We start from the raw sequence: 14,300 nt of genomic DNA on the forward strand, positions 1-14,300 counted from the left end.
TTTCACTTTCCATCCTCGCCTTTTTTATCTCCTTCGCATATTTCTCGCAGCCATGTACTTGCATCGCGGTACCACCTTCGGTACATCGTTGTCGGCGACATTGAATCTCGATCGTTCATGGTTTCGGTATTTACTACTCTATCATCCTACATTTTCGATCTTCCTCTTTAGACCTCCATTTGCTTTTCGTCTTACATAGTCACCCGCGAAATCCTACGATTCTTTCAACGATTGCACACGTGCCCAATCTTTGATTCTCTACTTCGCTTTTCTCTTTACGTCTTTGCACATCCGTTCCCCTCCCCTCTCTCTCTCTCTCTCTCTCTCTCTCTCTCTCTCGCATCTTTCGCGGCTATCCCCACCGCTCTTGAAGAAGCTCTTGGAATTCTACTGTTCACCACTGGTCTGCTTTATTGCTTCTCTATTCATCGGTGTGCATCCTTTCGTTCGTACAGAAATTTCTTCGTTCTATATTTAAGGACGGTCGCATGCATCGATGTCGGCGGAGGTTGCCGGGTGTATCGTATGTCGGAAGTTATACGCGCAACGAGCAATATTCGAATGTTCGTGACAGCGATATTGTCTAATCTTTTATATATTTATTTATTTACTTACGTTTCGTTCAGATTATTCTTCTAGCTTTCGAATCTCGCCGACGTTTGCTACGCGCGTACGTTGCCATCCGAAAATATCGATCATCGAGATAAAACCGCGCGCGCGCGTGTATGTACATGTATACATATTTTGTCCCGTTGAGACAAACTCGTCGCACCGAGAACGTAATCGAGTTCGGCGAACGTAGATGCGAAGTACGAAATTATTCGCATGGAGGATTTGTTAAATTTATTCTTGCCTATCTTCACTCATTTGTTTTTTATTATCCGATCAGTTAGTTCGATTCGATTAACGACGAGTCTGTGCAACACGTGTGTACGATTGTGGCGCAAACAGCGTTTGCGCCTGTTCCGTGGGGTAATCGAGATTCCAACAACAACGAGATGGACCTTTGAACGCTGTTCGTCATCGTTACCGCTTTATTACCATTCGCGTTTGTATTCATGTTGATGATTCGCATTTGTCGAACCGCGGAGGACATATACATACATCATATAATTCCGAAGTTTCAATGTCTTTTGAATTGTCTTCTAGGACTTGTCGTCCACCAGAATCGTCGGTCGGTATGTACCGACGCAAAAGGTGATAAATTTTGTAACACAAGAAAACAGTTTTTCAATAAATGGTATTTTTCAATCGTTAACATTAGTTTCTAAGTGTTTTCGGACCTGTTTCTTCCACACCAAATACGCTCGAACGATATAGTCGTGGAATATCGTTGGCGATTTTTGCTCGCGCGGAATTCGTTTTGCATCGTACGTCATCACCCCTTTCCGTTGTGCATATTTCATTTCGAAACGTTTCGCGGAAAGTTCCATTTAAAAAGTTTCGCGTCGTGCCGCTTCGCACGGTCCACACGTATTCCTGATACGCACGCATGCGTCGAAGAAAAGCGTCCCCGGAATTTCCTGTGCATACGCCGCGCGTACACAAACACACGTGGAAATTTTTGCATCGGTCGTAAACGGAGAAAGATGCGCACTCGTTGTTCGAAAAATCAATTTTCCCACTGGTATTACACGCAGCGCGATAAGCGCCTCTATTAATTAAGGCTACAACGGATATGAACACGCGTATTCGTAACGCGTGCGATACCAAGCGTATCTTTTTACCCGCACGCCACCAATCGAGAGCGTAATTTATCCTTCGCGCAATTCGTGTTTCGCTCTATTTCATTTTCGAATAACGTGGATCGATACAAACGCCCCGCGCTATCGTAACGAAAGGCTTTTAAACGCGCGAAGAAAAATATTCGGCGAGAAAAGCCTAATGCGCGTATAAACAGCAGAAAATTTGTCGAACGAGAGCGATTCGCGAAAAGAGATTAACATTCCACGATGTAGGTTGGTGTTTACCGCGAGAAAGCAGCGTGTTGCGTTGTCGACTGTTGCGATTCGAAAATGAAAGAACGTAAAATATACGCGTGTACACGCGTGTGTGTATACACACACGCACGCGCGCGCACACAGGCATACGTACGCGAATGTGTATTTGATCGCGTCGCGTTCGCTGCCGAGGATGTACTGACACGAATTAGCGAGAAACGGGGGAGAAATAGGGGAAAATAGGTAAGACGCCACACGGCTTAAGCACGATTGATAAGGAGGAAAACGAGTCGTATATCGTTGACACTGACAGGCTAGATACCCAAGATTATTAACTATTACCTAATACTCCCCGCTATATCGCATTTCGTAGCATAATATATATTTCGGCCAGCAAGATGTGGATATTGCAGTCGACTTATCTCTACGTAATTGTCACGGACGCAGCGCTAAAATGCTTCGTCAGCCACGAGTGTCTACGCCGCTGGTACGTCACACTATTGCTCTAAGTCAACCGCAGCTTCGTTTCGAAATGCGTAGAGAGAACGTGGTGCGTAGCTTCTTCCTGTCGGTCCTTTGGGAACCGATGGATATCCGAGGCATCCACACCCAAGATTCGTCGCGTCGAGCAGAGATACGATTGACCGATCGATGTTCCAATAAATCACCATCCAAATCACCGTACGCGCGGAATTGTCTAGCGAAACCGCCGAATATGCCAATGTTGTAGACAATTTTTAGTTCGACGAATTTCTCTTTTCTTTCTCTTTTTCTCTCTCTCTTCTCTCTTTCACACACATATACACACGCGCGCGCGCGCGTATTCTTTTTCTTTCTCTTTCACTTCTTGTTTCACGCTACACCATACGTTCATTCGCATACGCGCAGATTTGTAATCCTTGGTATTCGAGACACCCTTGATCATGGTTTTGCCTTTCTTTTCTGTCTCTTTCGCTTTTCCCCGAATAGCAATTATTGCGAGAGAAAAAGTCGATCGGTCTTTGCACTTTTTTTTCTTCTTCGAATGCCATGAAGGTGAGCGTTATGCAAAAAGAACGTTTTGTCGGTCGTAGTATGTTCGACCTCTGTATCTTACGAGACGATGCGTGCTTTATCATTATCAGATGCTTCTATCGCCTAGCGTTAAACCAAAGCTGGCCAGGCAGGCGTCGTATCGATAGCGATATCGATTCGTTCGTGTGGCCATTCGATTTTACGGCTCGCGGAATTAGTCGACTTTCGGCTTACCATTTTTAGCGACATTTGCTCGAATGCAATGATTCGGAAATCGCGATATCACGAAAGTATATAATAATATAGACGCGCGAACACATAGAAACAGATATAACGGTGCAATAGTTTTGTCACTAGGCGGTGCACCGGTTAAATGCAGCTGCTTTTTGCTTCTACCATACACACACTCGCGTACACACGTCACACATATACAGATTCCGATTCGCGAGATATTTACGCGTATCGTTAAGGAGCGTATGCAATGTCATACGATAAAATTCACGGTCAGGCCAAGATCGCTAGGATCAAACGCGCGTATAACTGAAACGTCAGAGTCAGGTGTTCGAGTTGTCCTTTTTCGCTGACTTTGGCCCCGAGTTTACCGACTTGTATCTAGAAACGGCTGATAAACCGTCTGACTTTTACTTCGTACGGTCGCTGCTCTATCCGCTTTATACTACACGCGTGATAAATTAATTTTATCGCTCGACTTTCGCTTGATTATTTCTGTAATGTCGGAAGATCGCGTATCCCACGAATTTCAGCATCGAGGAACGATACAGACGCGTGTACAAACATCGTTTCGTTTCGATCTTTCATACCGACCGCTGCATTTTTCCGAATGCGCGTTTCTCGGGTAAATACAACTGACGTAACATGGCGTTAGGATTGCAAGATATCGGAACTGCATAACAACGCGCGATTTCCAATCAGCCGAATTCGAGGCGCATGTTTTCGCGTCTGATTGTTACGGATTTGTTGCATCTTCCTACAAAAATGCCTCGGAATCGCAGCTGTACTTCCCACTCTTATGTTTTTTCTTCTCGTTTTGCATGTCGCGTTTCGCCTATATGTATGCATGTACGCGCGTGTACGTATACCGTTCGCTTATTTCGCCTTTCATCGCGTCGGCTGAACCACGGGCAAACATAGAATAGAAAGCCGCGTCTTTCTTCGGCAATGTTCGGAAGAAGCGAAAATAGTATCGTCGCACGATCTAGACTTCGCAAATGGAACGATATAAATATGTGCTGATTGTACGCGCGTTCTGGAAACAGAATGGCAAATCTAATTTTGAACCTATATACTCAACGCGTGTGCTTATATAATTTTGTTCGAGCGATATTTTTAAAATTCAACATTCAACCATATTTTTTTTTCTCTATCCTTTTTTCTTCGATAGAATTCTCTTGATATCTATCGTTTCATTTGCATTCGTATTTCGCGTTTCGTAACCTAACCTCAACACGCGATGTTTTCGATGCTTCGATGAGTCGTTAAAATAGCATCGCTATTATATATATATGTACATATGTGCGAGAGAAACAACATTGGAACGTCAAAGATTCATCGATGCGAACGTGGCACTGGCCGTCCTGCGAGGATCGAACATTCTCAATTTAAGAAGATCGATGTAGCGTTCGAAGTTTCGTTGGATGTTTCTCGAAACATGGTAGGAAAGGTCGAAAGCGAATTAACGACCGCACCGAAACTCGGGTGGTAAAACACGAGAGTGGATGTAGCAATCACATGATACACGCTGTTCAATTTTCACGACTCGTTCGGTTCTTCTCCGTCGGTTACCGGTGTCAAATGTTCACGTTAGATAGCGCCACGAGAACGCGACGATGTCGAAACCTCCGACCGGAAGCGAAAGGAAGAAGGGAGACTGCTAGCGCGCGTATGCGCGGTCTTTTCGATTTTTCGAGTCGGAACGACGTTTCACGATGCAACGTGTCGTAATCGCGGAGGTCAGAGATCATTCGCGCGGTTTACACTGCACTCGACCGACGCCACAGAGAGACGCGTTCGTGATTTTCTTAGCAACTAGGTATAACATCACGAACGGATCGTGTCCATATCCCGAGGACGATCGGGTATCGGGTCCAAAGGAGAAGCGATAGCGCGATTACGAACGAAAACGATGGTTCACTACACATGCATACGTATAGGCAAACAAACGAAACGTCGACGAGATATGCACCAACGAATTTGCATTCTAAAATGGCACTTGGCGAAAGATTCTTGCCATTAGACGTAATCGCGAGGCATCGTCGAGCGCGTTTTAATTCGGAAAGGTTGAAAAGAAAGAAAAGAAGAAGAAAAGGGAAAGAAAGAAAATAGGAGAAACAAAAAGGGGGAATTACAGATAACGAGCGATTAGTTTATCGAGAATTAGTAATATGCCCGTATAAGATAAGTATTTGCCAGTGGGATTGTCCGAAAATGCTAGAAAATGATAAAACTCCGGAGAAGGTTGAGACAGAAGGGGACAGGAGCGAAGAAAAATAGATAGAAAGTAGAAAATATCCGATATCGATGTAAAAAGTCGGATGTTCGCATAGAGACAATGACTATTATCGAAATAGAATGCAAAAACGATTATTTGCAAATGTACGTTGACGGAGAAGGCGGATATTCGAAAACATAGGTAGAAGCAATAGAGTGCGATCGAGACCACAGTGGATTAGGTGGTTAGGGATCCGCGGTTAGACGTTTGTGATTTTCGAGCGTGACATTACGAAGAATTGGGGAAAATCGGATAAGTCGGTCAGGATTGTCCACGTATACACGGAGATGCGTCTCAGCCACGAGCGCAACATTCGCAAAGGGAAAAGAGCTCACGGTTTGGTCATGTTGTAGTTCAACAAAGGTTATCGGTAACCAGGGGTAAAAGTCATCTAATCGACGACAAAGAATCACGCTGGTTTTGCGTTCGTCGCTTTTCGTCATTGGCTCGTTGCGATAATCGCTTCGTGCATCCTCATCTTTCCTTCGTTCGACGTTTCTTTCTCTTCCAACTATTTTCGATAAACGAATCTAGTATAAATACTCCGTCTCGACTGTTTCATCCCTTCGACGTAGCAGACCGTCCGCGTCCGGTATCGCGTACCATATCTTTCGTTTCATTCTCCGTTTTCCCGCTGACAAACCAATTCGAGCCTTAAATTACGCGTTACTTTGCTCCGCGAGCCTACGAGCGGCAACAGAAAAGAAGAACGATCGTGACCTGGGGTAAGACTTTGGCTTTCGTTCGTCGCTATGAACGTTAAAGAAAACGAAGCAAAATGGAAGGAAACGAGAGAACGAGGTGGTGAAATGTAAAAGTAAAACAAAAATCACGTTTATACGTTTACAGGAGCGGAACGTTCTACCCAAGTATTACACCAAGGTGCCTACGGTGACGAGATCGACGACGAACAGCACAGCCATCAACCTAGACTGTTCGTCGAACACAGACGAACGTGAGCCCGTTCAACAGTCAAACAGCTCTGATCGCGGAGAAAAAGGTGATCTCTTCCGGCAACACCGGCGCCGCTTCGACCAACCATTACTATGCACAGAACTTGAGGAACAATCACCAGAAGACCCTAAACGGGTCTCGCATTTACGACCCCCTGGGCAAGGGTCTGGACCACGATTATAAACAAATTGATCCACTGTTGGCCGGTGAGCCACCGTACACAGGGACGGAAACCACGAAGGCAAGCATGAGCACGCAAAATGTCAAACCGCCAAAGGATTCGGTCACTGGCAGCAAGCGTGCGCAGTTCCAGAGCGAAACGAAGCCATCGCTCATGCGTTTCGCTAGTCAGGTAATTTCCTTTTTCTCTCTTCTTTTTTTTTTCTTTTTTTTTTTTTTTTTTTTTTTTTTTTTTTTTTTTTTTTTTTTTTTTTTTCCGTTTTGGTCATTCGCATACGTAGACGATCGACCGTGAACCCGCGGTGGAACGATAAACGGACAGAGAGATCCAGTTCGGGCAACGCGTTTGAAAAAATACCGCGCATGGAATCGCGAAATCGCGTGATTCTCGAGTCAGGCGACGAGATGATTATCGAGGAACCGGTAAACGGTAACCGGTAACCGACAACCGACAACCGACAACCGGTAAACGGTAGACGGTAAATGGTAGCCGGTAACGTCGAGCGAGTTGGGCCCGTTGAGGTTCGCGAATCTATTTTCTCGAGGATCGGTCGCGCACATCGCGAATCCCGACACGACAGCATTACGTATCGCGATATGTCGAGAAAACGACAGAGACCTCGTTCGTTTCTACTCGTACACGCGTTTCAAGGATAACGCGAGGAAGCATCCTTGATCCATTTTTCTTCCGACTCGCCTCGACTCCGTAGAGAATCGGATCTCTGGCGAATACGCGTGTCTCGGCGAGGCGTCGAGGAAGATCGCGGAACAGCCGCGACGAAAAGATACCTACGTTTCGCGATTTCAAGGGAATCTTGCGCGATGATTGCGCGAGGCACAGTAGCCGATCACGAAGCGATTCTCGCCCTCCACGCTTTTCTTTCTCGCGCGGATAGAATGCCACGCGTGCCATCTCCGCCCTGTCGTTCGAGCTAAGCTCGAGGGCATCGTGATCTTGGTGCTTACGACATCCATCTTGCGTATATGTGCCGTACATCCTATATCTACGTCTCTACGTATATATTCGGAATTGTATTTATCGTGATTGCGCAAACAAGCAGTACGCGGGAATAAACATCGTCGAAGGCACGATATTATGAAAGCACGCGACGCGAATGCGACGCTTGTCGGCCTCGCGTATTATCCGGGTTACCCCGAAAACCTTTCGATTTACACCTGCAGGTTCCGCGTACGTAGAAACTCGATGAAACAACGGGGTATCGCGGTGCGCGGAACGTGAGGTTCGCGATCCAGACTAGCGATCGAGATCAGCGATTACGAGATCTCGATCTGCTCGCGTTACTCCGCTGCTCGCCGAGCAGAGCGGCACGCGTCCGACTCGAGGCGGACGAAACCAAATCGTGGCGGGTGAAGATCGAGCAAGGAGGGAGAGAAGAAGAAGAAGAAGAAGAAGACGACGAGACGCGTACGTCTGTTTACCGGCGGAGAAACGTTCGGACGAGAAAGGATGCAAAAGCGAGCGGAACAGGTGGAAAAAGAAGAAGAGGAGGAGTAGGAGATGTTAGGCGCGTGGTTCGACGCGTGTTTCACGCTTCGCTCCATCGAAAGAAGCAATTGCGGAAAACAAAAGACGAATGCATGCATCGCATGCGTGCATGCACGTTTGTACTCGACCAACAGCGACCTTGCACGCTTCTGATAATAACTAACGACTTAATTTCCTTCCACGTACATCGCTGACGTACATATATTCGAGACGTTTGCGAACCGCATTAAACAATTAATAGTTCAAAATAAGAACGGAGAAATGGAGCGCCTGGGCGACGATGCGTAAATCGTGATTCCCTACTCTCCGAGTTTACCCATGCAATTTCAGTTTCCCGATGAATCGCGCGGATAACTGACCCCGCGCGAACGCGATCGTAGACGCGGAACGACGCCGACGCCGACGCCGATGCCGACGCCGACGCGGATGCAGATGCAGCGAAACACAGAGGCCAGAACTCGCGCGGGAGTCGATGAATCTTCGGCTTTTCTCACGCGTCGTCATCGATCCATGAAAAAACTTGGCGTACGAGCTCCTCTTTCGCGATATCCACGAGTTGGTCTTCCCGGGAAAACGCTCGCGAATCGAATGACAACGAGCGGAGAAGAACGGAACGGGACGGAATGGAATGGAATGGAACGGAACACGGTGGAATGAAATATGGCATGGCACGTTTGTCCGCGGGAAAGGAAAAGAAGAGTAACAACGCGTCGTGCTCCGACAAAGAAAATTACGCAACGCGAAAGAAGGTCGCCGGCGCGGCAAGATCGGTCGATCGTAACGACGATACGATTCGACCGCGAGATCCCCAGTCACGACTACTCTTCCTATTCCAATACCAAATTTTTATCCATTTTCATCCAACGCGATGACGAAGAACGGCAATGTTCGAGGATTCGGTAACGGGAAAAGTTGGAAACGTCGATTCGTGATGGGTTCATCGAACGGGTTTCTTTTCCTTCTGGTCATCCCCTTTCGCTCTCTCTATCTCTCCCTCCTTCTCCCTCTTCGTCTGTATACAGGGCGGTTTTTCGAAATTAGTCCCCACGTGCCGGGATCGAGTAAGGCACGAAGGAATGGCACGAGTTACGCTCACGCGTAGAACCCCGCGTACGCGAAAGCCGCGCGCATACATACGTATAATCGTCCGATTCGCGGACGATGGATCCTCGCAATGACAAGGGTAGGGATAGTCGCGGCCCCCCAGCATCGTTTCCCTATATAAACAGGGAACCACCCGTCGGTCCACGAGTGCCAATAGCGTGTCAATATTATACGGGAACGACGTTAACGCATTGTATCGAGGAAGAGAACGACATCGACGTTGACGACATCACCGACGTTGAAGGCGGCGGTGGCGGCGGTGGCGGCGGTGGCGGCGGCGGCGACGGCGACGGCGGCGACGACGACGACGACGACGACGACGACGACGACGACGACGACGACGACGACGACGACGACAACGACACATCACCGATAACCGATAAATTTACAACGAGAGGAAAGATCGATTGCAACGGGCACGATATCGAGCGGAAGAAAAAGCACGATAACAATAGCAACGGAGAGGATATTTAATTCGAGGTCGCGAGACCAACGTCGCGAAGAGAAGGACAACGGAGCAAAGTGGTATCTGCCAACACGGCGAGAACAAATGGTCGACTAACGCGCGCATCGAAATCGATGACTAGTAAACGATCTGCTTCGGTCTAATAAAGTTAAATCGATATCGATAGACAGGCACGTGCTCGAACGGCTGGTTCGTTTCGCGTGCCGCGAGAAGAAAGGAACGAGGATCGTGCGCACTGTGTAGACGATAGAAATCGTCCAACGATCGCAACTCTTTCCGCCCGTTTATACCACGGAATAACGCACATCTTCCCGAAAGCTAGCATCTTGTATCGCGTCTCTTCTCCGATCGGTTCTCCTCGTTGCCCCGCGTCTCTATATCCTACTCGATCATGAAGATTCTTATGCGAGCTGATACCCATGTGGACATCGAATTACCGGGCAACGCGCCAGTCGCTAAATGCACCTTCACTCAGGTATCGACAACGGCATTGCGTACTTTATATAGAAATCTATGCTCGATTTTATCCGGGATCATAACCGTGACTACTCGTTTTTTTCTCGTTCCTCGATTCGTTCGTTTATCGTGCGCGAGTAACCACTGCACGACCTTCCGGATTGAATATCGATCGAGATTTTACCGGTTCTCGCTTAACCGACATTGCTCGATAAATATTGCCCGCCGTTTACGATCCTCGAGTTTCGATCGCGTTTTCCACCGGTCGTTGCCTCCTTTTCCATCCATCCGCTGGATTTTGTCTTTTCCCGTTCTTGCCACATCGGAAATAGGAACGGAGAGGACGCGCGTCCATCGTGCGTGTTTGCGCGTGTGTGACTACGAGGAACGATTGTTCCGTTCGATCGCATTAACGCGCGTACCCGTTTCTAATGTTTTCAGGTATTGGCTGCCCTGTCGGTGTCACTGGGCTCCATGGTGGTCGGTTACTCGAGTTCCTACACCTCCCCTGGCCTGGTCTCCATGCGCGACAACTCCACGGCTATGTTCGAAGTAACGAAGGAAATCGTAAGTAACGAAAAGGCACAAGGACGAAAACTATTCCGGGGATGTGTCCGCGTGCGTAGTTTCACGCGAAACTCTCGAGGAAGCGATAGGAAGGATAGCGAATAGCGCGAATCCGACGCGTGTCTCTACCGGCGAGCGAATTGTTTTCAAACAAACGTGCTTGACGCGGGGATCGCGTAATCGCGAGTATTCCAGCGGAACGAGAAACAACGTTATCCGGATTCCTCGTTTATCCGAAAAGCGAGCCAAGGCCAAACGATCGGTAACCAGGCGGCACGTTTGTTTTCCAATGTATCCCGGTTGCACGGTTTATCTCGATAACGCGACGATCGCATTCCTTTCGCCGTTACGTACATGTGTACACGCCTGTGTGTACGTACGATGCGTTACCACGTTCGTCGCGCGATACGAAAACGAGCAACTACGTTCGGAAAAGGTATGCCTCCAGCCCGAAAGGGGCGTGCGCGATCGAGGATCGATGGGAGAAAATGCCGCGAGAATTGTTATCGCATCGGCGAATCATCGATGATATCGAGGAAGGGTCAACGAATGATTGAGTCTTTAACCCGTCGTGTCAATGTTACTCGGAATACGAGTTGTCGACGTCGATGCGACGCGTTTCCCATACGACCCCCCTTGTCGTGACATTCAGCCATCATCGAGATGTACCGCGTCCAGCCTCGATACGCGCGTCACGCGATTCGTTCGTTCTTGATTTACGCTGCTGTATGCTGCTACACGCCGCAACGCGTTTCTTGGGCCGCACTTTACCGCAACCTTCGCCGAGTCGTCGATGTGCCTGCAGGTTTAATCGCGCGGGAACAAACGTCCGTACGAGAGCAAATTCCACGCGATTATTTCCGGGTTCTTCAATGTCCCGCCCCTGTTCCACTCTTCCCGTTCCGACGTCGCCGATCGAGGTCTGCGTCAGCGTCCGAGGAACATCCCTTCCTTCCTTTCTTCTTTCCTTCCAATTCGCCTTCTTTGTATTCCAAGGTCGTGTGGCGTGATCACCGCGCGTAATCCGTCGCTCGGACAACGGGATTAAGGGGGACCATCGAGCCTCGCGGCGAACGTAACGTTGCCGTAACGTAACGCGCTTTCTATCCCGATACAGGCGCGATAGTCGCGTGATAGTCACGCGATGATTCTCGTTTCAGGGCATGTGGATAGGATCGATCATGCCGTTGAGCGCGCTCTTTGGAGGCATTGCCGGAGGTCCTTGTATCGAATACCTGGGTAGAAGAAACACCATTCTGGCCACTGCACTGCCGTTCATCGCAGGTATGCTTTTGCAATCCGGTTCTCGAGCCGAGTTCGCGTTAGATCGTCACGCGATATAGACTAATCGGTGCAACGTTCGTCGTTCCAGCCTGGCTGTTAATCGCATTGGCAACGAACGTCGCGATGGTACTGGTCGGCCGCGCGCTCTGCGGTTTCTGTGTCGGTATCGCCTCGCTCTCGCTACCGGTCTATCTCGGGGAGACGATACAGGCAGAGGTACGAGGCACCCTCGGACTATTACCAACCGCCTTTGGTAACACAGGTAAACGTTTTTTCCAGTTCCATCCGTCGACGAATCGTCCATCCTTTCTCTACGACTATCCGTTAATCGTCGATCGCCAGTCCAACTGAACGAGAATTTTTTTTCTTCCTTTCCGGTTTCTTTAGGAATTCTAGTCTGCTTCGTAGCCGGCATGTACTTGGATTGGAGAAATCTCGCGTTACTCGGCGCTAGTTTACCGATACCGTTCATGATCTTGATGTTCACCATTCCCGAAACTCCGAGATGGTACATATCCAAGGGAAAGGCGAAAAACGCGCGAAAATCGTTGCAATGGCTACGTGGTAAGGATACCGATATCAACGAGGAATTGAACGCCGTACAAAAGTTGCACGTCGATAGCGAACGCAACGTTTCGCAGGGTGCATTCATGGAACTCTTCAAGAAGAATCATCTGAAGCCGCTTTTAATTTCGCTCGGCCTAATGTTCTTCCAACAGCTCTCTGGAATTAACGCCGTTATATTTTATACCGTCCAAATCTTTAAGGTACGTCCACTTTCTTTCTAAATGCATACATGGGCAGAGGAAATGGTTAGAGGGAGCGAGAGGGAGCGAGAGGGAGCAAAGCTTAACGAAACGTGTTCTCCTCAGGACGCTGGAAGCAGTATCGACGAAAATCTTTCCACCATCTTCGTAGGTATCGTGAACTTCATTTCGACGTTCGTCGCGGCAGCTGTTATAGACAAACTGGGCAGAAAAATGTTGCTCTACATAAGCGGTATATCGATGTGCGTGACTCTGTTCACGTTCGGTACGTTCTTCTACGTGAAAGCGACAGGGACGGACGTGTCGGCGTTTGGTTGGATACCGCTAGTGAGCCTGATCGTTTACGTAATCGGGTTCTCGCTGGGATTCGGTCCGATCCCGTGGTTGATGATGGGCGAGATCTTGCCGGTCAAGATTCGCGGATCGGCCGCCAGCGTGGCAACCGCCTTCAACTGGACCTGCACGTTCGTCGTGACCAAGACGTACGAGGACATCGTCTCGATCATCGGACCGTATGGCACCTTCTGGATGTTCGGCGCGATCGTCTTGGTCGGATTCGTGTTCGTGATCGCCTGCGTACCGGAGACGCGAGGAAGATCTCTAGAGGAGATCGAGAAAAGATTCGCCGGACCGGTGAGAAGAATGAGTGCGGTCGCCAACATGAAGCCGTTACCAACCGCCTGTTAATCCTTTCTCTACTTCTCTCTCGATAGTTAGCTAAATCGATCTGTTCGACCGACGTGACGAACGATCGCGTCGTCGATACTCCATGCCTTTGCTTTCGCTTCGTTGTCAAACGAACCACTCCTATAGTTCCTTCATTCTGTCGATAAGAACGAGCGAAACGGATGCGAAGAGAACCGTCTTCCTGACCGATGATTCTCTTTTTCCCATTTCAATCTTAAAGCGACTCTGCTCACTGCTCTTTTCTTTCTTCTTTTTCCCTTTTCATTCTCACTTTCTTCTGGCCGCATCCACTTCCGTTTCGGAGCCGGATATTGTCGGAATTCATAGGGGCGCGACTCTCGTTGCGTTCAGTTTGCCGAGAAGATTGCGCAGCGGCTGTTCATCAACGAGAGAAAACGCGCGCCAACGAGTAGACTAAAGGAAAAAAGTAAGGGAAGAGGAAAGAAAAGAAAGAAAGAGAAGGTCGAAAAAGAAAGAAGAGAACGAATCGTTGACTAGACGTCCTATGTAACCGTTATTTTTGTTATTTCAAACACTTTACAGGGTCTACCTCAAATTAGTACTTTTGCTAAAGGTATACGAATAGGTTAACGACAAGTGTAAATTATTTAATTAGTACACGTGTGTATAGATTCGAATACGCTGATGATGATTCTACGTTGTGCCCAACGGAAAGAAAGAAACGGACGTTTCTTCCTTCTGTAACCAACGCGACAATAAAATTTCAACGCGACGGTTGTACGCGATTCTTATGTATGTACATCGATGTCGGCTGTCGCGTTTGTATATAGTTACCGATTTGCGTCAAAGAACAATTGCATCATTTACCAACGAATTAAATCGTCACACACGCCCCCCCCCCCCC

The 14,300-nt window shown here is 48.2% G+C and overlaps 2 protein-coding genes across 2 annotated transcripts in view; one reads left to right on the forward strand and one right to left on the reverse strand.

Annotated features, from left to right (window-relative positions):
* The window catches only part of LOC108554039 (uncharacterized), a 35,584-nt gene that overhangs the window by 19,543 nt on the left and 1,741 nt on the right, over positions 1-14,300 (reverse strand). The gene's annotated exons all lie outside the window — the stretch shown is intronic.
* On the forward strand, positions 9,368-14,040 carry Tret1 (trehalose transporter 1). Its single transcript, XM_017909172.1, has 6 exons — positions 9,368-10,149; positions 10,572-10,697; positions 11,858-11,981; positions 12,070-12,243; positions 12,369-12,748; positions 12,854-14,040. Exons 1-6 carry the CDS (start codon positions 10,066-10,068, stop codon positions 13,433-13,435), a joined length of 1,470 nt encoding a protein of 489 aa, XP_017764661.1. The 5' UTR covers positions 9,368-10,065; the 3' UTR covers positions 13,436-14,040.

This window comes from Eufriesea mexicana, unplaced genomic scaffold (genome assembly GCF_001483705.2).
Source record: "Eufriesea mexicana isolate 0111107269 unplaced genomic scaffold, ASM148370v2 scaffold15773, whole genome shotgun sequence".
NCBI classification, from domain to species: domain Eukaryota; kingdom Metazoa; phylum Arthropoda; class Insecta; order Hymenoptera; family Apidae; genus Eufriesea; species Eufriesea mexicana.

Bases quoted from the DNA above. Each gene is read 5' to 3' on its own strand.
- Tret1 (XM_017909172.1), top strand. From the start codon at position 10,066: ATGAAGATTCTTATGCGAGCTGATACCCATGTGGACATCGAATTACCG. The intron at 10,150-10,571 runs GTATCGACAACG...TAATGTTTTCAG, and splicing joins CTAAATGCACCTTCACTCAG to GTATTGGCTGCCCTGTCGGT. The intron at 11,982-12,069 runs GTATGCTTTTGC...TCGTCGTTCCAG, and splicing joins TGCACTGCCGTTCATCGCAG to CCTGGCTGTTAATCGCATTG.